The sequence below is a fragment of the Neophocaena asiaeorientalis genome, unplaced genomic scaffold (assembly GCF_003031525.2).
Source record: "Neophocaena asiaeorientalis asiaeorientalis breed wild unplaced genomic scaffold, Neophocaena_asiaeorientalis_V1.1 scaffold649, whole genome shotgun sequence".
Classification (NCBI taxonomy): domain Eukaryota; kingdom Metazoa; phylum Chordata; class Mammalia; order Artiodactyla; family Phocoenidae; genus Neophocaena; species Neophocaena asiaeorientalis.
The window spans coordinates 961,506-982,936 of NW_020173202.1; the positions used below are offsets into that span (position 1 = coordinate 961,506).

Here is a 21,431-nt window from a genome sequence, read left to right on the forward strand (position 1 = left end):
GGCTGATAGGAAAGAGCCGTGGCACGTTCACGGTGCTACCGCGGGTGCCCAGTGAGGATGCCGCCAGGCGGTACCCAGAGCACCTGACGACAATCTCAGGACGACGGGGCTGCCTAGTGGCCACTGTGTGCTAAGGATGCCCCCTCCACGTCCCCCAGCAACGCCCGTCCTGAGTCCCGAGGAGGAGTACGTGTCCTCACACGGCGAACCTGCTCACCCTGGTTGCCAGGAGGCCTCGACACAGTGTGGACGCGGGGCACCCAGTGCACGCTCACGCCGGCTCTCCCGGGCCAGGGACCCTCCTGCTGGGTGTCTTTGCTGCCTCAGCAGGAGGACAGTGGGGCCTCCCGCTGTGGGGTGGCCACAGCGAGAAGGAAGCCCGTGTCCCGACACAGGGTCCTCCAGGTGCACCATCCACGGGAAGGGGCAGATGCCGTAAAGCAGATCTGCCGCGTTGCTGTGACCCATGAAGCTGGAAATCCCATAAATCCAAGCTCCCCGCGTTGAGTCACTCAAAACTGGCCCAGGGGTGCGATCTCCCTCTTGCTGTGTAGAGTGGGATCACATCCAGAGCGGAAAAGCACAGCTCTCGGGGGACAAATTCTATTTGCCCTAAACAGAGGCGGGGCCGCATCCTGGCCCCACTGAAGGTGTGAAACGTCCTTCCTTGGGGTGTCAGCAAACCACTGAGCTCACCAGGCTTAAGACCTGCAGCTACAGGTCACGGCAGCCTCCTTGGGTCAGCGGGGAATCAGCACAGAAATAAGATATTACAGCATTAGTTCGGCAAATCAGCAGGAGGTTTTGCTAACCCCACACTGCCCTGAAAACTTCACAGTTGTGACTTCAACAAATACCGTATGCTAACACATATATATGGAATCTAAGAAAAAAAAAGTCATGAAGAACCTAGGGGTAAGATGGGAATAAAGACACAGACCTACTAGAGCATGGACTTGAGGATATGGGGAGGGGGAAGGGTAAGCTGGGACAAAGTGAGAGAGTGGCATGGACATATATACACTACCAAACGTAAAATAGATACCTAGTGAGAGGCAGCCGCATAGCACAGGGAGATCAGCTCTGTGCTTTGTGACCACCTAGAGGGGTGGGACAGGGAGGGTGAGAGGGAGGGAGACGCAAGAGGGAGGAGATATGGGAACATATGTATATGTATAACTGATTCACTTTGTTCTACAGCAGAAACTAGCACACCATTGTAAAGCAATTGTACTCCAATAAAGATGTTAAAAAAAAAAAGCTGTGGGCTTATTCTTTATAGGTGAGGTGTGGGAAGACCCTGTGGCCAGGAGAGATCAGATGGAGAATCTCACAGGCCAAGGGGACGGATGAATTCCAGGGGAGGGGGCTGCACAGTCCTGTGTCAACAACCCCAGTCACGGGGGGACTTCTCTAGGTTCACTGCGGGCAATCTGCTCCACTTCAGGAGACGGTCAGCACGTGCCTGAACCCTCAGAGGGGAGCCTGAAGCTGGTATGGGCCTGTCTGTCTCAGGGCCTGTCCCCATGGAGAACTGCCCTTCAGTGACAGATTCCAGATGCTGACAGCAGGCAGGGACGAGGACCCTGTCTTCTGCTGGACCGCCTGTGTGAGGACATGAGTCTGAAACAGCCGGCGGCCACAAGGTGGAGCCTGGGAAGAACACACCCAGGCCAGGAGCCTGGATGGAGAGTGTCTCTGAACTCTGAATCACGGATTTCTAAATTTTCAGTTTGTGAGCCCCGTAAGTTCCCATTTTTTTGCTCAAGCCAGATGCATCGCATTTTGTATCACTAGTGGATTCTAATACTTAGCTGATTTGGGGGGGTTTATGCAAAGCCAAACAGACGCACAGACTCCTGGAAATTTATAGACCAAACAGAACGGTCTTCGTGACATTCATAGTCATACCCGAGGAGCAAAGAAAATCCTGAAAGGCGGAAGCCAGGCATCTCACGAAGAGGGGCCCTAAAGAACACAGAAGCAAGACCAGGCAGGGGCTGTGTAGACTACGAGTTACCGCTTTCTTCCTGTCCAAACAAGAGGGCGTTTAATCTGCACCTGGCTGTCGACATTTTAAAATCTTGCTCTGAAGGCTGTATCAATGGCTCAATGACCACCTAGAGGGGTGGGACAGGGAGGGTGAGAGGGAGGGAGACGCAAGAGGGAGGAGATATGGGAACATATGTATATGTATAACTGATTCACTTTGTTCTACAGCAGAAACTAGCACACCATTGTAAAGCAATTGTACTCCAATAAAGATGTTAAAAAAAAAAAGCTGTGGGCTTATTCTTTATAGGTGAGGTGTGGGAAGACCCTGTGGCCAGGAGAGATCAGATGGAGAATCTCACAGGCCAAGGGGACGGATGAATTCCAGGGGAGGGGGCTGCACAGTCCTGTGTCAACAACCCCAGTCACGGGGGGACTTCTCTAGGTTCACTGCGGGCAATCTGCTCCACTTCAGGAGACGGTCAGCACGTGCCTGAACCCTCAGAGGGGAGCCTGAAGCTGGTATGGGCCTGTCTGTCTCAGGGCCTGTCCCCATGGAGAACTGCCCTTCAGTGACAGATTCCAGATGCTGACAGCAGGCAGGGACGAGGACCCTGTCTTCTGCTGGACCGCCTGTGTGAGGACATGAGTCTGAAACAGCCGGCGGCCACAAGGTGGAGCCTGGGAAGAACACACCCAGGCCAGGAGCCTGGATGGAGAGTGTCTCTGAACTCTGAATCACGGATTTCTAAATTTTCAGTTTGTGAGCCCCGTAAGTTCCCATTTTTTTGCTCAAGCCAGATGCATCGCATTTTGTATCACTAGTGGATTCTAATACTTAGCTGATTTGGGGGGGTTTATGCAAAGCCAAACAGACGCACAGACTCCTGGAAATTTATAGACCAAACAGAACGGTCTTCGTGACATTCATAGTCATACCCGAGGAGCAAAGAAAATCCTGAAAGGCGGAAGCCAGGCATCTCACGAAGAGGGGCCCTAAAGAACACAGAAGCAAGACCAGGCAGGGGCTGTGTAGACTACGAGTTACCGCTTTCTTCCTGTCCAAACAAGAGGGCGTTTAATCTGCACCTGGCTGTCGACATTTTAAAATCTTGCTCTGAAGGCTGTATCAATGGCTCATGTGCATTTACTAGAAACTAGATCCAATTGATAAATATCTTTACATAAAGACTTCACTTCTGTGTTAGTTATTAATCATCTGTGACCCTCCAGACAGGGCTAGCCTTAGTCCCCTGGGCAGTACCCACCTAAGGCCCATCTGTACACATGCTGGAGACTTCACACAGGGGCACAGCCTCTGAGTCGTGGGTCTGTGAAGCACACCCACGACGCTGAAGGGAAAACTAGAGCACAGACGGTCTTTGAAAACCGCTGCTTCAGGTTCAAGAACGGCAGGAGGCACTTGAGTGTAAGGAGACAATTTAAAATAAACAGAAAGAGAGAGAGAAATCTCATTTTATCCAGTGGACAGCAAAACTGTAGGGAGGGTTACTTCAAAAGATGACACTGGTATAGAATATTAATGAGTTATTAAGTATTTAAGTTAACTCAAGGATGGTAGATCCATAGTGAGTGATACGGTTATCATAGAGGAGGAGGATTCTTGGCCTTGGAGATCGTTTACTATCTGTTGAGATTACCGCCCCCACCCCCCACATCCTCCCCACAGTTTTGTGCTGGTGTCGGTTCATTTCTTGGTGAACTCTGGGCCGGATGGATGGATGCTCTTGGGGACGATTTACTTGGGAGGTTGCCGAGGCCCCATCCCTGATCCTCGTAGCAAGCCTTATGTATTCTGCTAGGAGCTAAATATTTCCATGCACCAACTGCACCTGGCCTACTTGCTCTGATACACAGGGCCCAATCCTGAAGTTTATTCTGTGGGTGTAGTCACTGCGGAGGGCAGAAACAAGATGCCGTTTCCCTTGCATTAAAAACGAACTCCTCTCGTCTGCAGTTATGCTATTTCTGTATCTCACTCCTCAGCATCATTTATCTAGGGCACAGGGGCTGACTGTCCTGCAAGACTGTAAGCTACTGAGCGTAAGCCCACCTGTCTGTTAGGGCTGTACCCCTAGACCCCAGTTGGTGCAAATCAAGTGCCCCATCAATAAGTATTTATGGAGGGGATGGACCATCATCCTCAGGCAGAGCAAAGAGATGCCATCTCTTACGGTTATATAGCGGGACTCACCCAATTTTCTTTGTCCATTTCAAAATAACCCTCTTGCAACTAAAACTTTAGCCATAACTTCAGAAAATTAATCTCTGTAAAGACCCTATATCTTAAAATCTCTTATATTTTCCAAGGCAGGGGCCATCTCAGTATTTTCTTGATACCGCCCTGCATGACAGAAAGTGGATCTGCGTTTCTTTCCACTCTGTTTTCAAACCGCCACAAACAAGGGGTTTTAAGAGCCACAAGGATGGCCCCGAAGCTATTGGAGTCACACCCACAGTAAGAATACTAACCCTTTCTTCCCTGGATTCTAGCTGCTGACCTTCTTAACCCTGTCTCCTCAGCTTCTCTGAAGCTCTGCTGCTGTGAACTTCCTCGGAACGTAAGTTCTCATTGATAACATGGGAAGAGAGAATCAATAAATCGGCAAATGTTTATTGGATACATTTTGCAGACCCCGCCCTCTCCTCCTTGACGTGGGTCATGTATTTCTGCAGCCACTTTTTAACAATTCAAATAGCAAATATTTGGGATTAGCCATCTTCACATCATCTCAAATACAAACTGCTTTTTAAAATGCGTCTCTGGGGCTTCCCTGGTGGCGCAGTGGTTGGGAGTCCGCCTGCCGATGCAGGGGACGCTGGCTCGTGCCCAGGTCTGGGAAGATCCCACATGCCGCGGAGCACCTGGGCCCGTGAGCCATGGCCGCTGAGCCTGCACGTCCGGAGCCTGTGCTCCGCAACGGGAGAGGCCATAACAATGAGGGGCCCACGTACCGTAAAAAAAAAAAAAAAAAACAAAGAAACAAAAATGCGTCTCTGTCCGTGACTCTTAAATGTGGTAGAAATCTGTCACAATTTTACGTTTTTTAAGACAACACAATTACATTTCTCCTCCCTAATCTGAGCAAGTCAAAACTCTGCTTACACTTTATATCACAAAATAGCTGTGTATGATGCTGTCAGAAGTTTTCCTCTCATCCTTCATTAAACACAAAATGTCCTATATTGATATAAAAATCACCATCTCTGGGTTGACGCTATACAACATTCTTCCACAGCTGTCTTTTCTCATGTTGTAAAAGCACAAAGCTTACTGACTCAGATGGCTCTGAGAATAAAATCCCATCACAGTTTGGAAGTGTACCCACAGGGAAACAGATGAGCTGTTGTCAGCATGGGAACTCATCACATCACTGGAAGCCCATTTGGACTGCTATCTACGTCGACTGTTAACGTGAGGTGTGACTATCACGAAGTTCCTATTAGTATTACAGGCAGTGTGACTGTGAGACCGTCCTCAGCATCTGTGAAACTGGAAAAACGCCCGTGGGCTATCAGGGGTTAACCATGAAAACACGAAGATGCTCACTTACCTGAAATTTTAGGACAGATCAGTGTCAGTAACCCAGTAATCCAACGCAACAATGACGAGGAACCCAGATTCGGGGAGACACCTTTGCTCAGCCGCGCACTTCACCTGTAACGCGCTCCTTTGCTGCCCCCCAGGCTGGGCGGCCCCAGACCTGCAGCCCTTAGCTATCTCAGCCCCTCGCAGGACAGGGCACGTAGCACCGCAGCCTCTCCTTAAAGCAGAATCTGTGTGGTCTTTGCTTTCATTACAGTCACTCCTGTGCCCGTCCTCACCTGGAGTGGTTTCTCAATTTCAGGAACTTGGTCCTACTACTGTCTCATTGCCCACAACATACGTGCTGAAAGTTTCAAAAACAACTAACAGTGTCTTAAAGTCCAGGTTTCATTATTATTATTTAGGTGTGGCCAGGCCAGTGGATCAGGAGACAACGACCACTGAGAAGACGGTTTGTTACCCACAGATCCCAAGAGGGAAGGAGGCCCCTGGCTCCCTGTGTGGGGAGGACTACGAAGGGAGGCCGGCCAGTCAGGAGGGGGGAGGAGGGCGGGGGTGAGCCTTTACTGTAGTTTCCACGGGAAGGAACAGGCACAGCTGGGTGAGCAAAGCTCAGCACAGGCTAGTCTGAACCCCTCCTGGGGCTGTCCCCAGCCGTCGGGTACCTGGCCCTGGGGTGATCAGGGCAGGGGACGGTGGCCTGGAGTGGGAGAGTGCCACAGAGCGAATGGTTAGGGTGTGGGCTCTGGGTGGTTGGTCTGTATACGGAAGGTGCCCTCCCGAGCAAGGGATTTGGAATCTGCCTTAGCTAGCCCGTTGGGACAGCGCGGTCACTCCAGGGTCAGCAGCCCCATAATACAGACAGGGTTAACACAGGCGGGGAGACACACTTCCAGCCCTCTAGCGGCTCTGCTGAACCCTCCCCACCATGGGATAAAGGGAAGAGCTCAGGAGTGGGTGTCCGAAGCTTCAGGTCTGGCCCAGGCTCTGCCACTCACTCATCCTGTGATCTTGGGCAAAAGGCATTTCAGCTTCTCAGGCCCCCAGTCTCTTCATCTAGAAAATGAAGTGTATGGGCTGTGAGATCTCTAAGAGCTCTTCCAGCTTCCAAATGTTATGAGCCCCTCCTCGTAACCTGCGACATAGAGAATCTGCACTCCTGTACTTGTCAAGGAGCCCAAACTAAATCCTAACGAAATTTATGGATTTCCTCCCCAAAGCTACGGAGAACTGTCTGGGGGTGTGACATCAGATGGCTTCAAATGTCCCTGGATGATGCAGCCCTCCAGAGAGCTGTTTACCTGAACCACATACAGCTGACTTTGGATAGAAGTGCTTTTCTGCTCTGTACTTTGGGCTGCCCCCTCCACTTACAATTCACAGCATTACAAAAGGCATTACCGAGAAACGTGCTGCACTTCCCAGAGGCTACCCTTAGGCACACCGTTCACTGCATTTACGCGGTGCCCTCTTTAGGAGGACCCGCGGGAGATGCTCCTCTCTGGGCTCAGGGACAGAAAGAGATGTGTCCACCCGAACGACTGGGTCTGGGCTATTGTCTGCCGTGTGAGCTCACACTGTGCCCACCCCTGGGAAGCCAGCCAGCTCAGAGCTGGCCTCCAGCCTGCTCTGCCTTGCTTCCTTTGCCTCAATATCTGCACTTACTCACTTTTTAATCTCTTATTGAATGTATTTGCTAACTTTATCGATGTCTTTGGGAATAAGAAGGGGTTTCAGTACGGAAATACTCCCAGAGATGTGAGGTTCATTTACATCAGAGCAAAGGGCCACATGGGGAATGAGGGTAAGGACGTCGCAGACGTAAGGGCTGGGTTGGGTGAGGGGCTGGGATCCAGAGGGTGCAGCTTTTACGAGTAGATCTGTTCATGCTTCTGAAAGTGGGCATGTGCCCGGTTCCTTAATGCCTCGGTTTTCTTAACCCCTAAACTGGAAGGAAACGACTTTCATTTCCCCTTATAACATCACTAGAAATATTATTTCAGGAGTGATTTTAAAGTGAAACATAAGTTTAGTTCAATATTATATTTTCATGCGTACAGATCTACACATAAAGAATATTTATTAACCACAAGTTTGCGATATATGCATATGCACGCCTAGAGATAGGTACTAAAACAAGAGAATCAGAACATTTCTTGCCCAACTTAAAAAAAGTTATATGCACGTTGTTGGAAAGTCACAGAGTTTCTTCAAAAAAGTGTTATGACTCACAAATCCTATACCCCTGCGTATGTCTGTGATTTTTAAAACCCTGTATTTCATACCTATCGTTTTTAAAGACAGATATGAGATACAATGCAAAGTAATTTCTCTAACAAATCCAGAGAACAGACTGCAGGAGTTATTCTGCATGACCCGGCTTGGACTGTAATCTGAGGCATACTTATTACATATGACTATTACGTGTTTGAGTTATTTCACTTAAAAACGGGCCAACTCGGCAGGGTGGGGCAGGAGGAATGGGGAGTTATAATTTCATGGGCACAGAGCTTCGGTTCGGGAAGACGAAAACGTTCTGGAGACGGACAGTGGCAACGGCTGCACGACAATGTGAATGTACTTAATGCCACTGAAAGTGGCTAAAATGGTAAATTTTATGTTATGTATATTTTACTACAATAAAAAGGTTCCAAAAAAGGCAAAAAAAAATGTTTTTAAGGGCAAACTTCTAAATCTGATTCTCTTCACCTTTTAGTAATTTTACCTTTTAGTAACAGCTTCAATAAACATCAACTTTGTCACGTTTTCTCCCCTTCGCTTCTAAAATTGCAGGAAAATGACTGAGTGGCCCCGGTTGCCCTCGACTGTGAAAGCACACGAGAGCATAAGATTAAATCCATTCGGGCTGTAACACAACCTCAAAAAGAGGGCGACCGCCTTCACCCCAGCTGCCGACCTGCTCTTTGCCTCCATCTGTGATCTACGACCCTTTCCCATTTAAGGACACACAGAATTTCACTCTGTCCCAGAAAACAACTTTCGAACTTGCCCTTCACCTGCCAAGATCTGTCACATTATCGGTTTCCCAGCAGAAAATAAAAACCGTCAAAACTTCCCCGGACCCCAGTTCTAGTGCGAGGGCTCGCCCTACCTTTCTGAGAAACAGTTTCTGCAGCTTCTTGCGCGGCAGCCCGATCATCCTCCGTCCCCTCCGTCCGCAGGCCCAGGGGCTGCTGGGCTGGTCTGAGCCATCGCGCGTCCCGCATCCCGCATCGCCGCCTCCTCCCATCCAGCATCCCGGCCACCGCCCAAGACCACGCCCCCCGCCTTCCCCGCCCCTCCCCTCCCCCAGCAGAGGACGTCCGCGGGGCTGGCAGGGCTCTGGCGGCGGGACGCACGTGCTCTGGCCGCAGCCCAGACGGCCTGCGCGCCCACCGCGGGGTGGGGGGGTAAGGAGCGGAGAACCAGCCCCCAGGCTGCCCGCGTCCGTCTCCTCGCAGAGTTAACGCGCAGCGCTCGCAGCCTCAACAGGTGTACCCGGCCTCCGGCCGAATCGCCGAAGCCGGAGTCCACGTGGACCGAGTCAAGTGTTCAAAACTGGGAAATTTTCAGAGACGCCACGAGGGGCGGGCTGTGAGCCCCTTGCTGCAGCACACCTGCCACCTGCCGGCGCGCGAAAGGCACCCCCAGGCACTGAGAGAAGGAGACAGATAGAGGAGGGGGCAAAATAAAAAACGGTGGCTTATTTTTTCAGGTGGCACCGGGTCAACTAATGCGCACTGATTGTGCAAGGTTTGCGTTATTCGGTGTTATTAGTCCTTTCAGTAATCCTTCCACATGGACGCCTAGATAAACACACTCACATGCACACACACACCTGCACACGCACGCACACAACACTCACACATGCACACGTGCGCACAGGTGCACGCTCTCCCATGCACATGCACTTTTTCTCTCCATCTACTGCAGGCCAACTTGGAGTATGTCCCATGTGGGTAACAAAAAAGTCTGCTTTGCCTTCCCTGTGAAAACTGAATCCCTATGTTTCCTCCAGAACGATCAGCCCTGTATGGCTGTGCGTCAAGCTGTGTCTTGGTACAGCCAGAAGCATGCAAGGTGCAGCATCAAAGCAACCTCTGAGAGGAGAGCAGCAGCTCAGAGGTGGACCTTTGCTGGTTAAGAGTTTCCTTTTTTAAGCTTCTTTTTAATACATAACCAGGCTCCTCCTCTGAAGACCTAAACATGAAATATGAAAAAACTACCAACTAACAATCAGCTTTTTAGGTGACGGATAATACAAGTCATGGCTAAGGGTGTGGGTGTAAAAATATATTGGTATAAAATGACAGGGCCTGAAAAGAAGGAATTGAAGATAAAGAGGATATTCAAGACTGAAATGGACAGAAATGGCCCAGATTTGGGGCAGTGCACAGCCCTGTCCATCTCGTCCTTTAATATGTTAAACACATCTTTCCAATCAAATGAAAATGGCTGAAGTACGGTTGTTGTTTCTCAAGTGGTTGCTATTCCAGGAAATTTGTTCTTCCAAAACAGCTTATCATTCATTCCATTGCTTCTGGAGCACATGTTCTATATGTTCTTTTTCCTGAATAGGAGAATTGATTAACACGCAGTTATCCAAGTAAACGTTGTATCTGTCTGAACAACCCCGACCTAAAACGATCAGACTCTCTGTAACACTATCCTAACTGCAATTCAACTCAAACTTCCACAGGAATTAAAAGGTCATTACCTCGGGCTTAGTCCTTTGGAAAATGCATTAGCAAAAAGATGGGGTCTTGGGTCTCTGGCTAAGCCACGGTCATGTCAGATCTAGTGGCTTTGCGATAGAAACCCTTCACTGTCGATGGAATTTAACGGCAGGTATGCGTATGTGAACTGAATGTTGCCATGGTGACTATAGCAAGAAACTGCCTTTTATTTTATGCCATAGAAAATTGTCATGACAATCTTGGCTTACTCATCTTCCAAATACATTTTTAAAAGAAATTATTTTGAAAAACAGCTACCACTGTTTTCTGGTCCCTGCTTGAAAGGAACCGCTATCAGACTGGGCATCTCTCCTCCAGCAGCCGAATCAAAAATGCTGGCACAATCAAGGCCAGGAAATAAACCACAATCCCCACTCTAAAAAGCACCCATCTTGTGCTTCCATGACACCATAATGTCACCTTTGAAGCATCAGGCCGTGGCTTCCTTTACAAAACCTAGAATTCCACTTCTCTGGGCCCCCAAGGGATCAGACAGACATCTCAGAGCTGTAGTGTCCAAAGCCACCCCACATGTTCACTACGTCTTTCCTCTTCCCAGGCCCGGGATGCAGGCAGGTTGGTTAGGATGGGACCACGTGGCTGAGTCCTCACAGCTGGGATCAGGAGTGCAAGTGACGTTAAAAGGGCGTGGGCTTCCCTGGTGGCACAGCGGTTGGGAATCTGCCTGCTAATGCAGGGGACGCGGGTTCGTGCCCCGGTCCAGGAAGATTCCACATGCTGCGGAGCGGCTGGGCCCGTGAGCCACGGCCGCTGAGCCTGCGCGTCCGGAGCCTGTGCTCCGCAACGGGAGAGGCCACAACAGTGAGAGGCCCGCGTACCGCGATGAAGAGTGGCCCCTGCTTGCCACAACTGGAGAAAGCCCTCGCACAGAGATGAAGACCCAACACAGCCAAAAACAAATAAATAAATAAATAAAAAGCCAAGCATTTGAAGCCCTTTAAAAAATAAAATAAAAAGTAAATGTACACGTGGTGTAGCTTGCAAGTATGAACAGCACGATGAATCATTCATTTCATTTAGAGGCGCCTAAGGATTCATGCAGCTTTGCTCAATGCATGGAGAACAAAAACGCAACCACTGGGATGTGGCTGGGCGGCCTGTGATTTACTATTGTTTTCATTTTAAACAAGGAGTCTCATACTAAAAAAAAAAAAAAAAATTGGGGACCCGCTGACTTAGAGGTCCTGGAGCAAAGGGCAGGATCTTAGGAGGAGCCCGATTTCTTGCCTCAGAGTTTCTGACTTCCAGGCTTAGCTGAACCCTGCTTGATGTCGTTTGGTTAGCATGGAAAAAGTGGAGGCTAAGAGTAATTTCAAATTCTTTATGAGTCACCAAAGGGTTATATGAAGAGAATGTAAAAATGTTATTTACTTCCACAAAAGAAATCACAGGACAAAACCGTCTTTGATTTTGGCAAATGTCTACAACTCAGCACCATCGCTGGGCTAAGACCCTAGAGCCAGAGAGCTCAGGTTCAAGTCTCAGCTCCACCCTCAGCTGTGCGACCCTGAGCAGTAACTGCCTCAGTGTTCCCGCCTGTAAAACGAGGACAGTAACGATCACGGTGACTACTTCATACGGATATGAGCATTAAAGAGTTAATGTCTGTAAGGTGCTTAGAGCAGTGCCTGGGACATAAAAGTATTATACAAGGGTTTGTTAAACAAATTAAAGGAAAACAAAAGATAAAGAAATAATAAAAACCAAAGAAATCAACAAAGCAAGAGATACAAATGTCCTTTTATCTTGAGAAAGAGCAAAATATCAAGTAGTCCTTTAAAGATTTTTCCTCAAATTTATGACCTCATGATTCGGTTTTTGTCCACACGTCCACCATCCAATACTGATTATATCACACATAACGCTTTTCAAGAACTCCTATTTTAGGATTCTTACCGTTTAGCTAGAAAGAGTGGAAAGCACGCAGAGTTCTAAATGGAAGGGACATGTGTGGAGTCTGCGGACACCAGGGCCGCTGTCAGTGTCTTAATACCGAGCATGTGATCACACCCGCACTTTGGGTATCACTGCTCAGGGGCTGGTGACCCCCAGTGGGGGAGGGGGCCCACAAGGAAGAACCACAAGGCCAGGGGAAGCCAGGGGCCTGACCCACCACCGCTAAAGGGAGCGGGCGTTCCCGAGAGGGAGTGTGGTCCACGCTACTGCCGCTGCTGGAAGATCAAGCTGGAAACGTACCAGGAGGCCATGCAGGGGATCTAGCAACACGGAGCACATTTCCCTTCTCCTAAGAGCGGCTGTGGTGAGATCGAAGCCACCAGAGTAGGTCACAGGCAGACAGAGAGGGCTGGGGGTGGGAAGGGGCGAAGCTGACACGCGGGGACGTCCCGACAGGAAGGCTGGTCAGCCCACCGCCAGCAGGTGTGCAGGACCGGGGGTGGCGGGATGCTGGCCTTTTACCACCCGCTCGAGTCAGGGCCATGAGCCTTCCCAAGCACCGGAGCTGGAGGGTCAATACTCTCAAAAGTGCCATGGAAACCCCTGATGACAAATGAGCAACTTCTAATAACGTGAGCGGAACGTTTCTGAAAAGAATCTGGAGACCACAAGCAACAAATATATCTATATTTTTGTGAACGTATCATTTGTATACTACACATTTATTTATTTATAGAGAGAGTATATCTGTATGTGTTTATGTATATGTATAAATATATACATGGAAGAAAAACTAAGTACTTAGAAGATCTGACAGTTTGTCTCCTGTTCAGCTCCATCGTTTCACAGCCACCCAGCCAGGTGACCTGGCCTCTAACCAAAGTCATATTTACCAAGTAGCCGAGTGGGGCAAGGGTAGGACTCCGCCCCAGGTCTGTGAGCTTCTGGTCTGGTCCTCTTCTCATCCTACAACGTGACCACACTACTGGCCAAAGCCAGTGCTGTAACGAACGGTATAAAGAACGGTCGCTGTGTGCTGAGGAAGAGAAGCATCCCCGAGTAAAATCATATGAGAAGCATCACAGGACTAGGGCGACGTTATGCCTTCGAGAAAGGAGTATGGAGAGCTCTTTCTGTTGCACCAGTCGCGGGTGTTGACATCGTAAGGCCAGGGGCATCTCTAGCCCAATAAGTTGTGCTTCCCAGGCTATGCTCCACAGAAAACCAAGGGCTGGGGAAAGCTCCCAGGTGTTGCCGGGGCCACTGCTGGCTGCTATTCCGCAGGTGCGTCAGGTACGGCTGGCCGGCCAAGCAGCTCCCCACTCTGACATTTTTTTTTAAAATAAATTTATTTATTTATTTTTGGCTGCGTTGGGTCTTTGTTTCTGTGCGCAGGCTTTCGCTAGTTGTGGTGTGCGGGGCTACTCTTCATTGCAGTGCACGGGCTTCTCATGGTGGTGGCTTCTCTTGTTGCGGAACACAGCCTCTAGGCACATGGGCTTCAGTAGTTGTGGCTCAAGGGCTCTAGAGCACAGGCGCAGTAGTTGTGGCGCACGGGCATAGTTGCTCCGTGGCATGTGGGATCTTCCCGGACCAGGGCTCGAACCCATGTCCCCTGAACTGGCAGGCGGATTCTCAACCACTGAGCCCCCAGGGAAGCCCCTCCACTCTGACATTTTTAATCCCCCCTGGAGTCACTGCATCTGTAGCTGATCGACAGGCTGGGTGCACACTAGTATAGAGCCTCATACAAGGCCAACTTGTAATAAAACAATAGTAGCTTTGTTTAACTTTTAGGAGATTATAAAAGATAGCTCTGATTTCCCACGGCTCTTTTCTCCCCCATGAGACCATGATTTAGAAAATGCTACCCTAAACTGCAGTACCAGGTGTAAGATGGCGAGCTGGCATTTAGAAGAGAGAACTGAAAAGCTTCCTGCTTGTTTGAAAGACACAAGACTCAGCATCACCTTTTGGTTGTACTGACCTCCAGTCCCTCGTCTGTATGAGCAGTACCAACAGTAAGGAAACAGTGACCCCGTGAAGCTGCCTGACCGATGGTAGGTACACAGCTCTGATGAGTGGAGGGAGTGAGAAGGAAGTGAGGTGCTGGCCTTCACGAGGGCACAGTCCTAATGCCGTTAGAAATAAACAGAGCACTTCCTCCTTCTCTGATTCGCCACAGGGCAACGTCATTACAGCCCTGATTACGACTGAGACATTTACAAGGTGAACTACAAATGTCAAGCAGAAATCTCAAACCCTTTGGGTTGCTTGGGTGTGTAACTATGATGACAGCTCTTATGCTGCATAGCAAATGGCAATGACTTGTCAATTAATGAACTGACCACTTCTTTTCATGCCATTTGTCACTAAACGCCACTAAACTTCCCCTTCAGTTGGTGAAATTATGTACGCTATTAGTTAGCCATCTGTTACGAAATCCCAGACATCTGTAATATAATCATCACCCAACGATTATAGTTATTTTAATATTTTTAGGATGACTTGAGTCTTGGCTAATTATTTCTTAAGATACGATTATTGCATTAGTAGTTTAGATTTCTTTGGAAATTATAGAAAAGCATGAGGAAGAAAAAAGGATCACCTGGGATCCTAGAACATAATGAACAGGCTTAGGAATTCTGGGATGTTTTTGCCTGTAAATCTTGTCAGTTTTGGTTGGGGGATGGGAATTAAGTTGTAGCTGAATACGTTAAAAGTTGGGGTGAGTTTTTCCCTAAAATTAATGTTTAGTTTTTTCCCCAGATATCCCCAAAGGAAATTTAAAAGTATGACCTCGATCAAAGGATATTCCTAGCTCCACATGTGCCTCGGAATACTTAGCTAGTTTCCACTGAAGGGCTACACGCAGATTGGGAGACATCGTCCAACAACTACAGAAATATAGGAATGAGACTGTATTTGTCTCTTTCGTACTGTTCAAGGAGGGAATGAAAAAAAGCGCAGAGGTTGCACTGTGCTTCTTTTTAGTTGTAGGCATCTCCTCTGCTACCACCACTGCTCTGGAACCGTCCCTTGGTGCCCCACCTGCCCCGTGGAGATGTCTGCACCCATCCTTGTGACACTGCAGTCCTGATGTACCTTCGTTTACCTGCCCCAGGTCTGCGATGGGGCGGGGGGGGGGGGCAATGTAACCCCTGCCCCGCACAGACGTCCACACACCCACTGTGGCCTGAACGCGGGAAGAGCCTTAACCCGGAGCTGAGTTAGTGGGGGTGGAGGCAGCTCAGCTCCACGGTAGAACTTCTGTCCCTGAAAACAGACTGAAAACCCAGATTCCTGCCTTTGATTCCCTCTGCTTCACACATCTGTTAATGTCCCCCATCACCGTCACCTCATCAACACGCAGAGTGCACCTGTGAGCATCAATTCATACGCTTCAGGACTCAAGGCAGAGGCAAGAAAAGATCTGATGACAAAGACGCAGTAAAACAGAAAAATCACCCTTATTCCAGGGCTCCACAGCCTCAGAGGATCAATTCGGTCTTGGATGAGCAGCTTAAGGCATGGTCATTACAAGGCAAAACAGAAAAGAGAAGCCAGCTCACGCTCCCCTTTCAAACTGCGAAACTGAAAGCTACTTTGTGACGCAGCTGCGGACTGTCTGTCATACAGGAGTGTCTCAGCCGGGCCTCCACTCGCCAGGAATTCCGGAAAAGAGGCGAAGCCGGGTTAATGTTCCACCAGTATTTATTGAGTGGTCACCGTGTTCCACGCACACCAGCAGAGTTTTAACTAAGTTTCTTTTCAAAGGGTTAAGTTTGAGTCACCACCTTATTTAGTTGCATACTGAGGTATCTGGCAAAAGAATGGATTGTTTCAGAAATTATTAGGAATTAAAACAACATCAGGGCTTCTCTGGTGGCACAGTGGTTAAGAATCCGCCTGCCAATGAAGGGGACATGGGTTTGATCCCTGGCCCGGGAAGATCCCACGTGCCGCAGAGCAACTAAGCCCGTGCACCACAACTACTGAGCCTGGGCTCTAGAGCCCGCGAGCCACAACTACTGAAGCCCGCGTGCCTAGAGCCCGTGCTCCGCAACAAGAGAAGCCACCGCAATGAGAAGCCCGTGCACCGCAACAAAGAGTAGCCCCCGCTCGCCGCAACTAGAGAAAGCCCGTGCGCAGCAATGAAGACCCAACACAGCCAAAAATAAAAAACAAATAAATAAATAAATTTATTAAAAAAAAACAAAACACCAAACAAGCACAACACAAACACACACACACACCCTGATGTCAGGCAGGCGGTGGACAGGTGCGTGTGGGGCACAGGGCCTGACCTTACAACCGGGCACAGCCTTGGCCTTGCTTTTCATCTTCGTGCAAGACTGTATGTCTGCCCTCGTCTCCCCTGGTAAAGCTGCAGTCTGGCCTCAAGTCCTGCACAGTAATGACCAGGAGTGGCCTCATTCCTCTGCTCCAAACAGCAGGAAACTGAGGGAACAATTGCTTTTTCTTTCTTATAAAGTTCCGCCCAATCAATAGCTCACTGAACAATCCACTCTCTAAAAAGGGCATGTGTGTTCATTCCAAAGCAGTAAAAAAAAAAATAAAGAAAAGAGGAAAAAGAGGGAAAAGACCAAAACCACCCTTAGAGGGGCAGAAGCTGCTCTAAAGAAGCCACCCTTCTGTCCTGTGCAGGGTGAGTGCTTGGGCAAAGAAACGTCCTCCCCTTGGAATTTTAACCTCCTCTGTCTCCTTTTTAAATTTCTTCTTATAAAATCAAATAAAGAGTGAAACCATAAAAGAGAAAGAGGAAATTCAATTCGCTGTTAAACAGGAGGCCAGCGTCGGGGGTGGCGGGGGGCGGGGGGCGGTTATCACGTGAAAGATGCAAATGACTAATCGCTGTGTCAGCCAATCAGCATCTTCCACGACATTCCTGGTAAAATATCATTGTATTTCCTATCAAAGTTGTAAGTAGCACCTGCTCACACCCCAGCAGCTAAATCTGTTAGGATTTTAAACAGGAGCCCCTCTAATACTCTCAGTTGGCGTAACGACCTGTTCAACACAGAGTTTTGCAAAGTCTTATTAAAAATACATATGGAAAGAGAGGGGGAGAGAGAGAGGGAAAGGAAAACTCCTGTGATCCACGGCTGTCCTAGGACCTTTTCCGAACTTTCAGGTGCTCCCAGGCCTGATTCGTGGGTTTTATCCTCAATATAAGAAGGGACTCCTACTCATCACATTGAAGGTGGATCTGAAAACACGGCCAAGCATTTTCACCCACTGGAGGGCGAAGCGTCCTAGAGGGGACCAGGCCACCCCCAGCAGCTGCTCCCGGGCTCCCAGAAGCCTCCACTAGGATGTGATCCAGGCCTGATGGAAACAACCACCCTCCTTGAAAAGCTTTGCAGTCCCGACCGCGGCTCTTACAGGCCACACCTTGTAGGCCTGGCCATCGATGGCACAGGAAATGACGCCCAAGGGCCCCGCATCTCTATCCCACCCCAGCACCCAGTCCATCACCCACCAGACTCCTTTTATTTGCCTACGTTCATTTCTCCGACCAAGAAAAGAGACACGTGCTCATCCTGAAACGCCACTCCTGTTCGCTGTGGCTGGTCTACATGGGGATCATACGATGAGACTCGATTTTTCCAACAGACACACAGTCCCTCCCACATCTGTGTGCTTCCACATAAAGCCAAATGAAATTTTCCTAAGAATCACCAGCTAGAGCTTAATTATTCTTTCCTTGAACAGGTTATTAACTAGACCTAGAAAAGGTTATGAGAAAAGTACAAAAGGTCCATTTCGAGCCACAACTCACTTTGCTTCCTGAGTTTACTAAAATTAGGACGCAGTTCAAAATAGTCCTGACATCTGTCTAGTCACTTAGCTAAAATAATTAGAACCACCTTGATTTTATATAGCCATGTAAAAAAATCATTAATTTTTAATTCTACTGACACAATTTTTATGTCTAATAAGGAAATCTAATTCATACAAGCTGACAGTAGCGAGGACCTTTTTTTCAACCAAATTCTTTGTGTTGGGCTGTTGATAAAAATACAATCAGACCCAGAGAGGAAAAGCCCAAGTGTGTAAAAAGTAAAACCCTGGCATTCGGTGATAAGCATTGTTTGCACGCATACCGGCAACCAAATGCAAGCTCGGCCACTCACAGCCCCAGCTTCCTTTGCTCCAGGAATACAGGTCCTGGAACTACTGGGGCTCCGCGCAGCCCCTGGGGACCCCAGACCCACGGTGAGTTGCTGAGAAGCCATCACTTCTTGGAGCAGCTCCCGACCTGCACGGGTTCCAGGTGGCCCAGCACCTTGACAAGGCTGGTGAAACAGGACTATTAGAAAGATGTCAATATGCCGAAAACCAGGAGTATTTCTGTCTAGGAGGAACAGAACGCAGTCTGATGCAATCACGTAAATTAAATAAGGCTGACCTGAACCCTGGCTTCTGTGACCTGTTTGGTAGCTACAGGGAACGGGCCCATCGTACCTGCCGTGCCTGCGGGGAATCTGCAGCCCCGACAATTACAGGTGCCTCGGCTTTGCTAGTACACGTAGCATTACTATTGCTGGGATCGTGGGAGCTGGAGAAACAAAACACCCAGAAAACCGCCTCATAAAATTCCTTATTTACAATGTGAGTATTCGAACCAGATAGCTACTTGAAATACTACGAGAAATCTACCTCCATCTAAAACAATTCATTTTAGGCCTAATTCCTGCAAAAGCTTCTGATGGACCCTGAACACGCACGCAGTAGGGTCCGGAAGCTGGCCGGCCGCCAGCCCACCAATCCCCAGGCAGACGGCGTGCGACACCCGGCATCCCAGCCCTGCCTTGCTTTGATATCTCACTTGCTGCTTTTAATGCCAGCGTATTGTGAAGGCACGTAATAGAGTTTTAAAAGAACGGCTGCACATAAAATCACATATATGATACCCCCAATGGCCCACAGACTCAGAATAAAACTCTCAGTCTTCCTGGGAAAGCAGGATGACTTTCCCAGTTTGACGCACAAGGCAGACCCCTGCCGTACAAAGACGTTATTACACAACTCGCGTTTCTGTGTTTCACGCAGAACATCAAAGAATTTAAATTGTACTGTGTAGGGCTGTGCTCTTCTGAAAGCGCACCACGGCTGGCTCTGCTGGACTTTGGGCAGCGTAAAATAACCAAAGAAAATTGAAAAAGACTTCACGTTTAACATTAAAAAAATGTAACTGACATTTGCATGCTATGTGAGCGCTACTTACCTCAGCTGATGAGGCTGCCTTTGTCTCAAGCGAGGTCAGGTCACACTTGCCCTGTGGGAGCAGAAAGTGAAGAAAATTCCTTTAAGTCACAGGGCCTCGTTGACGGTAGCTCCTTAGTGAGGACAGTTACACGGACACTCACCAAGCCTGGCAGTTTTCTGCTTCTAAACATAAATCTCCACATGATTTTCAATAATTTGAGGAGTTTCACTAGCTTTCAGGAAGCCCTTCAGTAAACACCGAAAGAAGGGAACTGGCAAACTTTTGTGCAACTTTTACGATTCAGCCAAAGGAAGTGATGTTCCCATCACCAACCTCAAAACGCAACCAGAAAAAAAAAAGTCACTTGTTAATCTCCAAACGCACAGCATTTGACTAAGGAGCTGTGCTTATCACCAGGGACTGGGCTAACGTCTTAAGGTGACTTCAAGGCCCTCCATCCTACAGAAGGTGTTCATTCCAGCTACAGGGGAGAAGAATTCTAATCTGTAAACAGGCTAAGGAACGCCTAATTAAAATTCCAAACATGTTCAGTCATCAGGGTTCAGCCTAGAGACACACACACATCGAGGACACTCTTCCTCTTCCCAAGCCTGTCTTTGGCTGGAATCAAAGTTTGAAATAACCTGAAGATTTTACTTAGGAACGTGACTTTAGGGTCTGGAGAACAGAACTCACGCCTCTGCCCACTTCTGCACACACGACCTTGTGGATGTGCCATTTTCATTCTCTGCGTTATTCCTCATTTCTCCTCTGTTCTCTGTTCCTGGGCTCAAACCCACTAAAACACAAGATGGAGAAAGGGGCCACATTTAAGTTAATCTCTTTCACCCCTGACTAATAATGGTGGCTCAAGGGTCAGAAGACAGAGGGGCCGAATCCCCCCCATGACTTCGGGACACGCTCTTGCCTAACAGGCGAGAATGGGGGCCCTGGGGGTACTCCACCGAGAGAGAAATCTGCACAGCGGTCACTACCATCCCAAGCTCACCCTGCAAGGGTGACACCGCCTCTGTGTCCCAACACCACTGACAGAGGACAGTTACCTGCAAGGGCTTTAATTTCTTTACATTCCTGGTTCTCCACACTGGATGCACGTTAGAAACAAGCTCCCAGATCCAATAACCCAGTGCGTCTGGGGACAGAATCCTGGCCCATCAGTCCCTGTAACACCTCCAGGTGCAGCTCAGTGCAGACAAGGCTGCGAGCCCGGCCCCTGCTCTTCTGTCCTGGCTTTATGTCCCCTGACCGTTAAACGGCAGGAACACGTTTCCTTCTACGTGATTTGCTGCTTGTTTTTGCAGCTCCTATACCAGCTTGCACCGCACGAGGCACATAGGGCCAACGTCTACGGTCTTTCCACCCACAGCGCTTCTCCCTCCGCAGCCAAAGCTACCTTTCCTTCTGTGGGAAGGAAACCCCACGCGGTCCAGTGAAAGCGACCCCACCACAATCACCCACCCCCGGCGGGGGTGTGAGTCAGGCCCCGTCATGCTTGGGTGCAGTGCTGGCTCAGAGACAGGCATGAAACCCACAGCAGGGGAGGCCGCCCAGGCTGGAGCCACTGGTGGCCACCATGCGGATGGTCTGAGCCTGGAGTTTGTTACCTAGGAAACGGGCCTGGGATCAAAGATGCAGAGAAAGCCAGCGTCCTACTGACAGTTTCAAAACCTCTGGATTCACACCTGCTGGAAGCCACCTCTTCAATGACAGGAGCTGATAAACTGACAGTTTTGCTTAAGCCAGTTCGATGTGGTTTCTGCAACTTGGAAAAGGGTGGAGCCCTGACGCCACGTGAGTGATGTGTTTACAAATGAACGCCTCACAGCAAGGAATGGGGGTCCCCAGCGCACCACAACACCGTGCACCCACCCATTACCTAACCCCACGACCAAGCCCCAAGGACCACCTTCTCATGCGGGGTGCACCCTGACCCCGGCCACCCCAGAACCCAGGGACTGTGCAC

The 21,431-nt window shown here is 49.1% G+C and overlaps 1 protein-coding gene across 6 annotated transcripts in view; it reads right to left on the bottom strand.

Moving 5' to 3' along the window:
* RPS6KA2 (ribosomal protein S6 kinase A2) overlaps positions 1 to 21,431 on the bottom strand; it is a 334,274-nt gene that overhangs the window by 262,682 nt on the left and 50,161 nt on the right. For 2 of the 6 annotated variants that reach the window (XM_024744935.1, XM_024744936.1), the window contains exons 1-2: positions 19,608 to 19,676; positions 19,466 to 19,516 (exon numbers count right to left, since the gene is read on the bottom strand). Coding sequence is in view for 3 of the 6 variants with exons in the window: in XM_024744933.1 (XP_024600701.1) it covers positions 19,466 to 19,516; positions 19,608 to 19,649 (93 nt within the window). In the remaining 3 variants the exon portion in view is untranslated. Of the gene's footprint in view, positions 1 to 8,672; positions 8,784 to 19,465; positions 19,517 to 19,607; positions 19,745 to 21,431 lie in introns of those variants that run through there. The other 4 variants (XM_024744933.1, XM_024744937.1, XM_024744930.1 and 1 more) reach the window with 4 other exon arrangements.